Raw genomic sequence first — 16,669 nt, forward strand, 5'->3', positions numbered from 1 at the left:
TGATTAATGTCAGCACATCTCTTCGAATCAATGTGATCCTTAGTCCTTAGATTATATTATACTACCATATAATCTAAATGCTAAGGTGTAATTGCATTTTATAATGGATAAGTCATATTTAAGTTTTTGAAATGAACATAGATTTTATCTCTTTCATGAAATATACACCTTTATTTTACGCTATTTATGTAGTATTTTAAACTAATTAATATAATTACCGCATATTCATATACCTACGTTCGTGAAATTTAAATAATATTCATCTTATCTTAATAATTATTATACAAGTTTTGTATGTTATACTTTGAAATACGTAAAAACGTACTATATAATAATGTAAAAATATGACTAGAGTTTAAATTTGTAAAAAATTATATACATTTTTTATCTATTAATTATTGATAAAATTATAATGATTGCTATAATGTTACATTTGGTATTATAATTTATTATTACAAAATTAAATGTTAAGGCCAAGATTGTTCCACTAATTGACGGAAACTTTAAAACAAGCACAACGTTTTGTTTCACATAGGTGTTTACAAAATACAACTAAAAACTTTTTCTCCGAACTCCCCCCCCCCCCCCAAATATAAAAAACCGTTATCTACACGTAATGAAAGTTCTTCATCTGTATTAACTACGGTTATCTATACATAACTTAGGTAATTTTTAAAAACAAGATGTCAGAGGTTCGGTGGTTAGAATCAATGATCATACTTACATACCTACATACAATATTAGTAATACAGGGTGTCCCGTGAGGATTTACCCATTGCGATATCTCCCGAAGTAATGGTGATATCGAAATTCTGGTTTTGTAATAAGACTCACAGGGATAAGAACTACAATTATTTCATATTTTAATTTATTTTAATGTTTTGGTAAAAAAGTTAAAAAATATATTTTTTTATTTAATTATTTCAAAAAAAAAAATTAAAGATAGCCATTTTATTGAGTTTATTTTTCTGAAAATATTGACGTTTCAAAATTTTAATTTCATTAATTTCCTGATTTTTAATATTTTTTTTAGTTTCGAGAAAAATTGTGAATTATTTAACACCGTAATGTTATCAAACATGTGACCCGCCGCGCCGCATGCATTCCCATACGGCCGGCCGAATATTTTCCATGTTCCTAATGGTTATAAATTTATAATCATATTTTATTTCTTCAAAACTAGAAAAAATATTAAAAATCAGGAAATTAATGAAAATAAAATTTTGAAACGTCAATATTTTTAGAAAAATAAACTCTTCAAAATGGCCATCTTTAATTTTTTTGGAAATAATTAAATAAAAAAAAATATATTTCATAATTTTTTTACAAAAACATTAAAATAAATTTAAAAATGAAGTAATTGTAGTTCATATACCTATGAATCATATTATAAAACCAGAATTTTGATATCTCCATAATTTCGTAAAATATCGCAATGGATAAATCCTCGCGGGGCACTGTATATTATTTGACTGATTTTAGAAGTAGATATTTTTTTATTTTTTTTTACTAAACGAAATATACCCTCGGCGACATAAGCCTAGAAGTAGATATTGTAGTGTTGGTAATTGGTAGACGATAGTATCCAGTAATTTTAATAATATATTAGATTCATTGTACATTTGTACAGTAAAAAATATTATAATTGACGTACATTTTGCCAGCCCCCCCCCAACCAGTATGATTTTTGAATTTTTTTTTTGCTAAACTTTAGTGTGCCATTAGTGTGACTAATTTCAGAATTTGTGCAATACTGGTTTAACCGTAAATTCAAAAATATATAAGGGGAGTTGGAGAAAAGTACGTTTATAGTTGAATTAAAGTTTTAAATCCTACAAGTATTATACCAGGTGATTCTTTTATCATTGAAAGTGTTAATGAATTTTTTGAAAATTTAGATTTCAAATACTTAAGAGGACGTTTCACCCGCATGTGTTGTCTCCGTCTTACAAGTGCGTAACATTACAAAAACTTTTACGCGCGGGAAAGAACCGAGAAAGATACAGTTATAACTAAGAAACGAAATTTTCATCACATAAAAAGGAGAATTTTGTCTGTGCAATATCGTTTTTATTTTTTCGATATCAGAACTACAAAAAAAGTTATTCATGCTTAAAAAACGCAAAATTAATGTATTATAAAACAATAAGAATTTTTGTTGTATAAGTGATATCGAAAAAATAAAAACGATATTGCACAGACAAAATTCACCTTTTTATGTGGTGAAAATTTCGTTTCTTAGTTATAACTGTATCTTTCTCTGTTCTTTCCCGCGCAAAACAGTTTTTGCAATGTTACGCACTTGTAAGACGGAGACAACACATGCGGGTGAAACGTCCTCTTAATTTATCTTCAAAATATCGGTTAAGGTTTGAAGTAAATATGACGATACGGGAGGGCTAACATCATGCAACTTTATCTATGCCTTTACGCGTTAAACAAATTAATTCTTCGTACTTTGACATATATTATATACTAATCAGCTAGTAGTTATAAGTTGTATTTTGTACTAATTTGTCTTTATTAAAATAAATATTAGTATCTATTGAAAACCATGTTTGTAAAAGTAACAAAACCGCAATGAACATTATGGATAATAAGTATATTTTAAATGTACGAAGTATTAAAACACAATCCTGAAAAATATACAAATAGGCAAAAACAATAAAAATAATATTATGTTTATAATATATTGACCCAGTCTCGTATAATATTATACTTAAATCAATATTGAATGAATGTTATTACAAAAAATATAGAAAAATATATTTGTGTTTAAATTGCCTATTAACAGAAAGTAAGTATAATTTTGACTAATGGTTTGTTTGAAGTATAGTTAGTATACGATGAATCTGAATACAAAATTAGTTATATGACCTAGTATTAAATGTAATGCAATAATAATGACGTATAGCCGTGGTGACTAAACGGAATCTCGTCAGAGTGAAAAAAATAATAATAGGTAAAGCAGAAATAAGTGTATATTACATTTTCATAAAACTAAATCCTTCATATTAAATTGATATGTTTTTGTTCCTTAAGACATGACAGTCGGATTATGATAACAAATGCAGGTGATGCATAGCCCGCGGACGAATTTCACGTGAAAAATACATCATAATCGTAATATAAAAATAATAATATTAAAAACAACAATGATTGTACATGAAATCAGTGGCGTGGCGAACATCTTTCAAACCCTAAGCAAATTATTTATACTATGACCCCCCCCCCCCCCCCCCCCTCCATAAAGGTATAGTTTTCTGTATAAAAATTTTGAATGTTTGTTCTAGGGCTAAGCAATTGCATTAGGTAAACGTCGTTCACCACGCCACTGCATGAAATGTTAAAACGCTAAATATTTGTGAGCGCGAACCATAAGCTGATAAAAACATGCACGTAATATTCCGTAGCTATTGTATATTATATTGTATAGGTATAAATACCTACCAATGACGCGTTACCGCTAAACGGTACTGCGAGGGCTCTGCGCTAAACATAATATTACATCACGAGAAGAACAACGACTTAAAAATGTCATGTTATTTATTCTTCATTTATGAGATTCTTTTCTTGGTATTTTAATAGTTTGAAAAATACAAAAACGGCAACAGGGCCTCCTATTATAGTGAGTTTCTTTTACGTACCTAGGTAACGGTAACAACAAACGCGTGACATTTCGAAAAATTATATTACAGTAGAGTCCCGCTAATCCGGTCATCGCTAATCCGGACATCCGGATAATCCGGACAATTTATGTTTCGTATTTAGTACCTACTCATGTATAATATATATATTCGGGAATACCCATAATTAAGATATGGTTTAAACTTATCGTTTCGATTAGGTACATATGTATTGTGATATTATTTCATGTATAATATATATATTCGGGAATACCCATAATTAAGATAAGTATATTTATTGTGTTATTATTTATAGTGTTTATTAATGAGTAAGTTAAAAAAAAACGTCATTTCGTTTAATCCGGATTTTCGATAATCCGGAGAGAGTCCGGTCCCATCTAGTCCGGATTAGCGGGACTCTAGTGTATATACAATCGGTTTTTGAATTCATAGGCGGCACTTGGTAGAAACTTATGTGGGTGCAAACGTTTATGGTAATAACATTCACAAATCCATAGGGAAAATGCTCCCCAGTACCCCCCAAATATATAACTATTGCTACAACAATTAATGTAGTTAGAAAAAAAATGTTTTACGTGAAATTTTACGTGCAATCAGTTTTCGACAAAATCGATTTTGGTTTTTGATGTAACTTTAAAACAATTGTTTTAAAGTTACATCAAAAATTTCACCGAATGTTTATATAAGTATATTCTATCCACCATGCAATTATCAAAAAATTTCGACTTAAGTTAAACTATTCATAGGTATTTGCAATTTTCGATCATTATTAGTTTTTTTTTTCCTATTAATATCGATAAAAATTTATTTGTTAGGCAGAAAAGCTTGAAAATTTAATACAAGGCTCTTAACATATTGTTTCAATAGCAGTTGAAAAATAAAAGAAATACATAGTCACAATTTTTTTTTACATGCAATCAAATTTTAATTTTGACAACATACGTAAAAATCACGAAAATTCACAAATTATTTTAAGCTAGAAATTCATAAAAAAAATTTATTTTAAATCGAAGATTTGAAAATTTTTAATAATCTATAATATATCCTAGTCAGATAAACCGTCTTTGCTCAGAATCGTTTTTCGTATACAATGATATAATTGGATTCAAATTTAATTCCATCCATTACAGTAACCCACCTGTAACCTACTGTACAGCAGAGCGACATCCATTTTCCCGATTTTTTACTATCAAAATTACATTATATCAATATCAGTATAATTGTTAACAATAAAATAATTAAAATATTTTTTACTGTTATGATTGTCTGTGTGTGGGTGCAAAATGATACTTTTGCCCCCCCCCCCCCCCCCCCCCCCCAGAAAAATGTTCGTGGGTGCAACTGCACCCTCATGCCCCCCTAGATGCCGGCTATGTTTGAATTACTTAATATTTACCTAATTATTACTTTAAATTATGATGACTCGTGCTACCCAGATAAGTGTAAAATCAATATTACGTTTTATGTTAGATGATTCAAGATTATAGATAGGGAAAAAACAGAGCAAAGCATTTCTCAAAAATATAGCACTTATTACCTAACCTATTAATATAACCTATTAAAATGTCCAAGATAATTTTGATGGCCTAAGAAGATTTTTTTCTCGATTTCATTCACGTGGATGGAAACCAAAATACGTCCTATTTCCATTTTGCTCCGTTCGCGTGCCATGCTGCAGTACGTATGTATATATCACTAGTATGATGTCTGTAAAATAAAACATATTATACACGTTACGTTATGACATGTAATTCGTCGTCGAACGGCAATTAATAAATCACTTTTAGTCTTTTATACATACGTTATGACTTATGAATTATGATGTATATTATTTATTACGAGTGGATGTGTGTGTGTGTGTGTCTGTCGTGAACGATGAAAAAGTCGTCGTCGACGTTTATAATACGCGTATATAGGTATAGGTGTATTATATACGAAATTATACTCCATGCTGATTGCTGATGTTGGTGTACGTTATGAATTGTGCACTAAAATATAAATTATATAAACGTAAAGTGTGTGTACATACATAATTTATATTAGTTGCGCTACCATTGAATTTGAATATTATAATGTTCAAGAATATTGTTTACTTACAAGATGATTCAACAAGCAGGCACGCCTCCGTTTTTCTTTTAAAAATTAACATTTTCAAATTCTGTTAAATCAGATATGTATTTAAATTTTAAACTTTAAGGCCATTATTTTCGATTAGATTGATAATTTTTGTAGATACCTACTACCGTGGATTATAAATACTATTAAGGGGCCTCAATACGGCTACTATTTAAGGGGCAACATTTCAGTAATTTCATAACTCACCATCACACCATCATGTTCGCCAATGTATTATAGTTGAAAAACGATTATTAGTGGGAGTGAGATTTCAATACGATTATTAATATAAAAGTACGAAATCGTACTTTTTAATACGAAAAATAAAAAACAAAATTTTACAGTGTGTAAACAAAATATGTTTTATTGAACAATTTAACAAACAATGTAAACATAATAATTAATGTCTGCTTTAAAAATTTTAGCAGATTATGCCGAAATATGACATACAATATAATACAATGCAAGTTGAAAAAAAAAAACAATAAATAATAATTATAACAAAAAAAAGGCATCAGAGAAGACGAGGCAATTTGGGTGGTACGTAATGGTGATGGGGTGATAATTGAATATGTTGCTAGTAAGTACATGGCTACTGGTCATTTCTACAACGTTGTTCAGTCGGTCCTGCGGGGCGTTCGAGAATCGCGGGCGCGTTTGCCCGACTCGAGAAGACGACCAAGGCAGCGGACGGAGCCCGACCACGACGGTTGCGAGACGAACGACGATCGATGACGAGCGACTAGTGCGCGTGTTATGCGCTTGACGATACTGCTGCAGGTGCTGAATACGATGGCCGTTGTGCCGACGACACCGGTTACCTAAAACCTGCAGAGCTCTCGGAGCGAGCGACGAAGACTATAAAATATATGATGGGTACTGCGGAATCGGCGATGACCTAGCCAAGGCGTCGTGACTCGGCCGACAGTGTCAGACACAACTGGACGAAAAGGGGAGAGAATCTGTGGTGAGAGACTCTCCTTGATTTTCGCCCTGGCCACACCGGTCGGCACCATGCAGTCTGCGCACCGGATGGTCCCGCCGTGGAGTCGCGCACCACCGGAACTCTGAAACGTTTCGTTTCTTCGAGTCCAGTGCTATACTGACATCCGTGTTCCTATCTACCCTGTACATAAATTAAAGTCATCCGTCACTCATCCATTATGAGCTCCGTGGTATCCGTCGCCGCCAAAGCCGCAACGAGTTGTATTCGTGCATTGCATGTCGTCAGTGGTATCGTCGGGGCGGCGTCGTTGTCCGCGTCGATACAGCTAGCCTATTATCGTCGTCGTGTCGTCCTCGTCGATTGCAACCGAAGTGGCTGGGCGTCCGCCGCGCCGCCAGAGGGTCTCGCGTGTCGGCGATCCCGAGCGCCCGACGTCCGCAATCCCGTCGCGCCACCGCCGGTGACCGAATAACGTGTATAAGTGACTTACCGCCGAACACCCACTTAAATGTGCTCTGTCGCGTAACTTCCTTGTCCCCAAATTGCATCGCCTTTGTGTGCTGTCCTCAACCAAGAGGGGAACTCTCGTACGGTTTCACTTCGGGAGAAAACTAAAAAAAAAAACAGCAAAATACGCGTACGGCACTTTTCATGCCTCTCCACATGGCGTTGATGATTCGCATCAAGATGCCCGCTCGTGGAGGTTCGGGTATTGCCGGAGTGACTCCCGGGTCCAGCCTGACGAACGAGTCCCAAAAAGGGAGAGTGACATCCTTTCCCTTGGTTGGCGTAACGTCCAACACTTCGTCATTTCGCTTAATATTTTCTTCTACGGGCGGCGCAACAATCACGTTGTCTGCAATTATTTTCATCTCATCCAGTCCAATGCTGGAGGGTTCCTCCGGTTGAGCGATCACGGTAGTCGACGAGTCGTCGCCCGTGAACTGCTTAGCATAATTGTGTCCACAAAAATAAACTAGAGCTATATTTTGTAAATAAAAATGGAAAAGGGGTATTGGCGACGGCAGGCAAATGATTTTTAAGAATCAAAAACAAAAATTTGGATCAAATTATGGTATTAAAATACACAATGAAGACTGCACTATGAATTCTCAAGAAAAACAAATAAAGGATCATGATGAAATTATATTTTGTAGTTGAACATGGTTAAAAAAGTTTGAAAATTGTGATCACAAAAATATAAAATAGCTACATTTTGAAAATAAAAATGGAATGTGGTATTGGCGCCTGCAGGCAAATGATTTTTAAGAATAAAAAATAAAAATTTTGGATTCAATTAGGGTGTTAAAATATACAATGAAGACGGATCTATGTATTCTTAAGAAAAACTAATAATGGATAATTAAATAATGATAAAATTATGTTTTTTAGGGGCTAGTTGTTTATAATGTTTAAAAACTGTGTCCACAAAAATAAACTTGAGCTATACCGTGTGTTCAATTTTAAAGGTAACAGGAAATATTTCGAACGCATGACCTTGAATTTGATTCGGGGTTTTTTTACAGGATACAGGACATATAAATACATATTTTTTTTATAAATTAAAATTTTTAACTATTTTATATCTACGCATGCGCAATAAAATAAAAATTTCTTAAATAGAAACCATTATTTTTGACACTGGATTTGGATTGCTCTATTTTTAAAGTTTTAAATCAGTTAATTCGTAAAAATCGCATTTTTCAACGAATAAATTGTAATGATATTTTTTTATAAAAATTATGTAATAATAAATACACATTGTAGTTTTAATAAAAATAAATTGTTATAATAATACCTATAAATGTGTTACTAAGATAGAGCGTTGAAAAATACGATATTTACGAATTAACTGATTTAAAACTTTCGACCGTCATAAAAATAGCAATTTTGAAGATATCAACAAACTGTAAAGATCAAAGTTGCTCAAAAAAAATAGAGCAATCCAAATCCAGTGTCAAAAATAATGGTTCCTATTTAAGGAATTTTTATTTTACTGCGCATGCGCAGATATAAAAAAAGTTAAAAATTTTAATTTATCAAAAAAATATGTAATTATATGTCCTGTATCCTGTAAAAAAATCCGAATCAAATTCAAGGTCATGCGTTCGAAATATTTCCTGTTACCTTTAAAATTGAACACACGGTATATTGAAAATAGAAATGGAAAGGAGGTTGTTGGCGCCCGCAGGAAAATGATTTTTAAGAATCAAAAACGAAATTTTGGATCAAATTATGGTATTAAAATACACAATGAAGACTGCACTATGTATTCTCAAAATTGTGTTTTTAGGGGCAAGTGGCTAATAAAGATTAAAAACTGTGTCCACAAAAATAAACTTGAGCTATATTTTGAAAATAAAATTGGAAAGGGGGTGTTGGCGCCCGCAGGCAAATGATTTTTAAGATTCAAAAACAAAAATTTGGATCAAATTATGGTATTAGAATACACAATGAAGACTGCACTATGAATTCACAAGAAAAACAAATAAAGGATCATTGATGTAATTATATTTTGTAGTTGAACATGGTTAAAAAAAGTTTGAAAATTGTGTCCACAAAAATAAACTATAATCTTGATAAAATTATGTTTTTTAGTTGAACATGGTTTGAAAATTGTGACCACAAAAATAAATAATAACTATATATAGAAAATAAAAATGGAAAGGGGCTGTTGGCGCCCGCAGGCAAATGATTTTTATGAATCAAAAAAAAATTTGGAAAAAATAATATTCTTGAAATGCACAATGAAGACTGCACTATGTATTCTCAAAATTGTATTTTTGAGGGGCAAGTGGCTAATAAAGAATAAAAACTGTGTCCACAAAAATAAACTTGAGCTAAATTTTGAAAATAAAAATGGAAAGGTGGTATTGGCGCACGCAGGCAAATGATTTTTAAGAATAAAAAAAAATTTTGAAAAAATAATATTCTTGGAATGCACAATGAAGACTGCACTATGTATTCTCAAAATTGTATTTTTGAGGGGCAAGTGGCTAATAAAGAATAAAAACTGTGTCCACAAAAATAAACTTGAGCTAAATTTTGAAAATAAAAATGGAAAGGAGGTATTGGCGCACGCAGGCAAATGATTTTTAAGAATAAAAAAAAATTTTGAAAAAATAATATTCTTGGAATGCACAATGAAGACTGCACTATGTATTCTCAAAATTGTATTTTTGAGGGGCAAGTGGCTAATAAAGAATAAAAACTGTGTCCACAAAAATAAACTTGAGCTAAATTATGAAAATAAAAATGGAAAGGGGGTGTTGGCGCCCGCAGGCAAATGATTTTTAAGAATCAAAAACTAAAATTTGGATCAAATTATGGTATTAAAATACACAATGAAGACTGCACTATGTATTCTCAAAATTGTGTTTTTAGGGGCAAGAGGCTAATAAAGATTAAAAACTGTGTCCACAAAAATAAACTTGAGCTAAATTTTGAAAATAAAAATGGAAAGGGGCTGTTGGTGCCCGCAGGCAAATGATTTTTAAGAATCAAAAACTAATATTTGGATCAAATTATGGTATTAAAATACACAATGAAGACTGCACTATGTATTCTCAAAATTGTGTTTTTAGGGGCAAGTGGCTAATAAAGATTAAAAACTGTGTCCACAAAAATAAACTTGAGCTATATTTTGAAAATAAAATTGGAAAGGGGGTGTTGGCGCCCGCAGGCAAATGATTTTTAAGATTCAAAAACAAAAATTTGGATCAAATTATGGTATTAGAATACACAATGAAGACTGCACTATGAATTCTCAAGAAAAACAAATAAAGGATCATTGATGTAATTATATTTTGTAGTTGAACATGGTTAAAAAAAGTTTAAAATTGTGTCCACAAAAATAAACTATAATCTTGATAAAATTATGTTTTTTAGTTGAACATGGTTTGAAAATTGTGACCACAAAAATAAATAATAACTATATATTGAAAATAAAAACGGAATGTGGTATTGGCGCACGCAGGCAAATGATTTTTAAGAATAAAAAATAAAAATTTTGGATTCAATTAGGGTATTAAAATATAAAATGAAGACTGCACTATGTATTCTTAAGAAAGACTAATAATGGATAATTAAATAATAATAAAAAAATTTTGGGGGGGGGGGGGCAAGTTGTTTATAATGTTTAAAAACTGTGTTCACAAAAATAAACTTGAGCTATATATTGAAAATAAAAATGGAAAGGGGCTGTTGGCGCCCGCTGGCAAGTGATTTTTAAGAATAAAAAACTAAAATTTGGATCAAATTATGGTATTAAAATACACAATGAAGACTGCACTATGAATTCTCAAGAAAAACAAATAAAGGATCATTGATGTAATTATATTTTGTAGTTGAACATGGTTAAAAAAAGTTTGAAAAATGTGATCAAAAAAATATAAAAATAGCTATATTTTGAAAATAAAAATGGAAAGGGGGTATTGGCGCCCGCAGGCAAATGATTTTTAAGAATCATAAAAAAATTTTGAAAAAATAATATTCTTGGAATACACAATGAAGACTGCACTTTGTATTCTCAAAATTGTATTTTTGAGGGGCAAGTGGCTAATAATGAATAAAAACTGTGTCCACAAAAATAAACTTGAGCTATATTTTGAAAATAAAATTGGAAAGGGGGTGTTGGCGCCCGCAGGCAAATGATTTTTAAGATTCAAAAACAAAAATTTGGATCAAATTATGGTATTAAAATACACAATGAAGACTGCACTATGTATTCTCAAAATTGTGTTTTTAGGGGCAAGTGGCTAATAAAGATTAAAAACTGTGTTCACAAAAATAAACTTGAGCTATATTTTGAAAATAAAATTGGAAAGGGGGTGTTGGCGCCCGCAGGCAAATGATTTTTAAGATTCAAAAACAAAAATTTGGATCAAATTATGGTATTAGAATACACAATGAAGACTGCACAATGAATTCTCAAAATTGTGTTTTTAGGGGCAAGTGGCTTATAAAGATTAAAAACTGTGTCCACAAAAATAAACTTGAGCTAAATTTTGAAAATAAAAATGGAAAGGGGCTGTTGGTGCCCGCAGGCAAATGATTTTTAAGAATCAAAAACTAAAATTTGGATCAAATTATGGTATTAAAATACACAATGAAGACTGCACTATGTATTCTCAAAATTGTGTTTTTAGGGGCAAGTGGCTAATAAAGATTAAAAACTGTGTCCACAAAAATAAACTTGAGCTATATTTTGAAAATAAAATTGGAAAGGGGGTGTTGGCGCCCGCAGGCAAATGATTTTTAAGATTCAAAAACAAAAATTTGGATCAAATTATGGTATTAGAATACACAATGAAGACTGCACTATGAATTCTCAAGAAAAACAAATAAAGGATCATTGATGTAATTATATTTTGTAGTTGAACATGGTTAAAAAAGTTTGAAAATTGTGTCCACAAAAATAAACTATAATCTTGATAAAATTATGTTTTTTAGTTGAACATGGTTTGAAAATTGTGACCACAAAAATAAATAATAACTATATATTGAAAATAAAAATGGAAAGGGGCTGTTGGCGCCCGCAGGCAAATGATTTTTATGAATCAAAAAAAAATTTGGAAAAACTAATATTCTTGAAATGCACAATGAAGACTGCACTATGTATTCTCAAAATTGTATTTTTGAGGGGCAAGTGGCTAATAAAGAATAAAAACTGTGTCCACAAAAATAAACTTGAGCTAAATTTTGAAAATAAAAATGGAAAGGTGGTATTGGCGCACGCAGGCAAATGATTTTTAAGAATAAAAAAAAATTTTGAAAAAATAATATTCTTGGAATGCACAATGAAGACTGCACTATGTATTCTCAAAATTGTATTTTTGAGGGGCAAGTGGCTAATAAAGAATAAAAACTGTGTCCACAAAAATAAACTTGAGCTAAATTTTGAAAATAAAAATGGAAAGGAGGTATTGGCGCACGCAGGCAAATGATTTTTAAGAATAAAAAAAAATTTTGAAAACATAATATTCTTGGAATGCACAATGAAGACTGCACTATGTATTCTCAAAATTGTATTTTTGAGGGGCAAGTGGCTAATAAAGAATAAAAACTGTGTCCACAAAAATGAACTTGAGCTAAATTTTGAAAATAAAAATGGAAAGGGGGTGTTGGTGCCCGCAGGCAAATGATTTTTAAGAATCAAAAACTAAAATTTGGATCAAATTATGGTATTAAAATACACAATGAAGACTGCACTATGTATTCTCAAAATTGTGTTTTTAGGGGCAAGAGGCTAATAAAGATTAAAAACTGTGTCCGCAAAAATAAACTTGAGCTAAATTTTGAAAATAAAAATGGAAAGGGGCTGTTGGTGCCCGCAGGCAAATGATTTTTAAGAATCAAAAACTAAAATTTGGATCAAATTATGGTATTAAAATACACAATGAAGACTGCACTATGTATTCTCAAAATTGTGTTTTTAGGGGCAAGTGGCTAATAAAGATTAAAAACTGTGTCCACAAAAATAAACTTGAGCTATATTTTGAAAATAAAATTGGAAAGGGGGTGTTGGCGCCCGCAGGCAAATGATTTTTAAGATTCAAAAACAAAAATTTGGATCAAATTATGGTATTAGAATACACAATGAAGACTGCACTATGAATTCTCAAGAAAAACAAATAAAGGATCATTGATGTAATTATATTTTGTAGTTGAACATGGTTAAAAAAAGTTTAAAATTGTGTCCACAAAAATAAACTATAATCTTGATAAAATTATGTTTTTTAGTTGAACATGGTTTGAAAATTGTGACCACAAAAATAAATAATAACTATATATTGAAAATAAAAACGGAATGTGGTATTGGCGCACGCAGGCAAATGATTTTTAAGAATAAAAAATAAAAATTTTGGATTCAATTAGGGTATTAAAATATAAAATGAAGACTGCACTATGTATTCTTAAGAAAGACTAATAATGGATAATTAAATAATAATAAAAAATTTTTGGGGGGGGGGGGGGCAAGTTGTTTATAATGTTTAAAAACTGTGTCCACAAAAATAAACTTGAGCTATATATTGAAAATAAAAATGGAAAGGGGCTGTTGGCGCCCGCAGGCAAATGATTTTTAAGAATAAAAAACTAAAATTTGGATCAAATTATGGTATTAAAATACACAATGAAGACTGCACTATGAATTCTCAAGAAAAACAAATAAAGGATCATTGATGTAATTATATTTTGTAGTTGAACATGGTTAAAAAAAGTTTGAAAAATGTGATCAAAAAAATATAAAAATAGCTATATTTTGAAAATAAAAATGGAAAGGGGGTATTGGCGCCCGCAGGCAAATGATTTTTAAGAATCATAAAAAAATTTTGAAAAAATAATATTCTTGGAATACACAATGAAGACTGCACTTTGTATTCTCAAAATTGTATTTTTGAGGGGCAAGTGGCTAATAATGAATAAAAACTGTGTCCACAAAAATAAACTTGAGCTAAATTTCGAAAATAAAAATGGAAAGGGGCTGTTGGCTTCCGCAGGCAAATGATTTTTAAGAATCAAAAACTAAAATTTGGATCAAATTATGGTATTAAAATACACAATGAAGACTGCACTATGTATTCTCAAAATTGTGTTTTTAGGGGCAAGTGGCTAATAAAGAATAAAAACTGTGTCCACAAAAATAAACTTGAGCTAAATTTTGAAAATAAAAATGGAAAGGTGGTATTGGCGCACGCAGGCAAATGATTTTTAAGAATAAAAAAAAATTTTGAAAAAATAATATTCTTGGAATGCACAATGAAGACTGCACTATGTATTCTCAAAATTGTATTTTTGAGGGGCAAGTGGCTAATAAAGAATAAAAACTGTGTCCACAAAAATAAACTTGAGCTAAATTTTGAAAATAAAAATGGAAAGGAGGTATTGGCGCACGCAGGCAAATGATTTTTAAGAATAAAAAAAAATTTTGAAAACATAATATTCTTGGAATGCACAATGAAGACTGCACTATGTATTCTCAAAATTGTATTTTTGAGGGGCAAGTGGCTAATAAAGAATAAAAACTGTGTCCACAAAAATGAACTTGAGCTAAATTTTGAAAATAAAAATGGAAAGGGGGTGTTGGTGCCCGCAGGCAAATGATTTTTAAGAATCAAAAACTAAAATTTGGATCAAATTATGGTATTAAAATACACAATGAAGACTGCACTATGTATTCTCAAAATTGTGTTTTTAGGGGCAAGAGGCTAATAAAGATTAAAAACTGTGTCCGCAAAAATAAACTTGAGCTAAATTTTGAAAATAAAAATGGAAAGGGGCTGTTGGTGCCCGCAGGCAAATGATTTTTAAGAATCAAAAACTAAAATTTGGATCAAATTATGGTATTAAAATACACAATGAAGACTGCACTATGTATTCTCAAAATTGTGTTTTTAGGGGCAAGTGGCTAATAAAGATTAAAAACTGTGTCCACAAAAATAAACTTGAGCTATATTTTGAAAATAAAATTGGAAAGGGGGTGTTGGCGCCCGCAGGCAAATGATTTTTAAGATTCAAAAACAAAAATTTGGATCAAATTATGGTATTAGAATACACAATGAAGACTGCACTATGAATTCTCAAGAAAAACAAATAAAGGATCATTGATGTAATTATATTTTGTAGTTGAACATGGTTAAAAAAAGTTTAAAATTGTGTCCACAAAAATAAACTATAATCTTGATAAAATTATGTTTTTTAGTTGAACATGGTTTGAAAATTGTGACCACAAAAATAAATAATAACTATATATTGAAAATAAAAACGGAATGTGGTATTGGCGCACGCAGGCAAATGATTTTTAAGAATAAAAAATAAAAATTTTGGATTCAATTAGGGTATTAAAATATAAAATGAAGACTGCACTATGTATTCTTAAGAAAGACTAATAATGGATAATTAAATAATAATAAAAAATTTTTGGGGGGGGGCAAGTTGTTTATAATGTTTAAAAACTGTGTCCACAAAAATAAACTTGAGCTATATATTGAAAATAAAAATGGAAAGGGGCTGTTGGCGCCCGCAGGCAAATGATTTTTAAGAATAAAAAACTAAAATTTGGATCAAATTATGGTATTAAAATACACAATGAAGACTGCACTATGAATTCTCAAGAAAAACAAATAAAGGATCATTGATGTAATTATATTTTGTAGTTGAACATGGTTAAAAAAAGTTTGAAAAATGTGATCAAAAAAATATAAAAATAGCTATATTTTGAAAATAAAAATGGAAAGGGGGTATTGGCGCCCGCAGGCAAATGATTTTTAAGAATCATAAAAAAATTTTGAAAAAATAATATTCTTGGAATACACAATGAAGACTGCACTTTGTATTCTCAAAATTGTATTTTTGAGGGGCAAGTGGCTAATAATGAATAAAAACTGTGTCCACAAAAATAAACTTGAGCTAAATTTCGAAAATAAAAATGGAAAGGGGCTGTTGGCTTCCGCAGGCAAATGATTTTTAAGAATCAAAAACTAAAATTTGGATCAAATTATGGTATTAAAATACACAATGAAGACTGCACTATGTATTCTCAAAATTGTGTTTTTAGGGGCAAGTGGCTAATAAAGATTAAAAACTGTGTTCACAAAAATAAACTTGAGCTATATTTTGAAAATAAAATTGGAAAGGGGGTGTTGGCGCCCGCAGGCAAATGATTTTTAAGATTCAAAAACAAAAATTTGGATCAAATTATGGTATTAGAATACACAATGAAGACTGCACAATGAATTCTCAAAATTGTGTTTTTAGGGGCAAGTGGCTTATAAAGATTAAAAACTGTGTCCACAAAAATAAACTTGAGCTAAATTTTGAAAATAAAAATGGAAAGGGGCTGTGTGTGCCCGCAGGCAAATGATTTTTAAGAATCAAAAACTAAAATTTGGATCAAATTATGGTATTAAAATACACAATGAAGACTGCACTATGTATTCTCAAAATTGTGTTTTTAGGGGCA

General features: G+C 30.9%; 1 protein-coding gene across 2 annotated transcripts in view; it reads right to left on the bottom strand.

Moving 5' to 3' along the window:
* Window positions 1–6,113: 6,113 nt before the first annotated feature.
* LOC149056068 (uncharacterized) overlaps window positions 6,114–16,669 on the bottom strand; it is a 44,731-nt gene continuing 34,175 nt past the window's right edge. Inside the window, exon 3 of one of the 2 annotated variants that reach the window (XR_016191595.1) lies at window positions 6,114–7,690. Coding sequence is in view for 1 of the 2 variants with exons in the window: in XM_089226995.1 (XP_089083121.1) it covers window positions 7,320–7,652 (333 nt within the window). In the remaining variant the exon portion in view is untranslated. The remainder of the gene's footprint in view (window positions 7,691–16,669) is intronic. The other variant, XM_089226995.1, reaches the window with a different exon arrangement.

The sequence above is a fragment of the Diuraphis noxia genome, unplaced genomic scaffold (assembly GCF_037042655.1).
Source record: "Diuraphis noxia isolate RWA-SAM2 unplaced genomic scaffold, SU_Dnox_SAM2 contig0004, whole genome shotgun sequence".
In the NCBI taxonomy this organism is placed as follows: Eukaryota; Metazoa; Arthropoda; class Insecta; order Hemiptera; family Aphididae; genus Diuraphis; species Diuraphis noxia.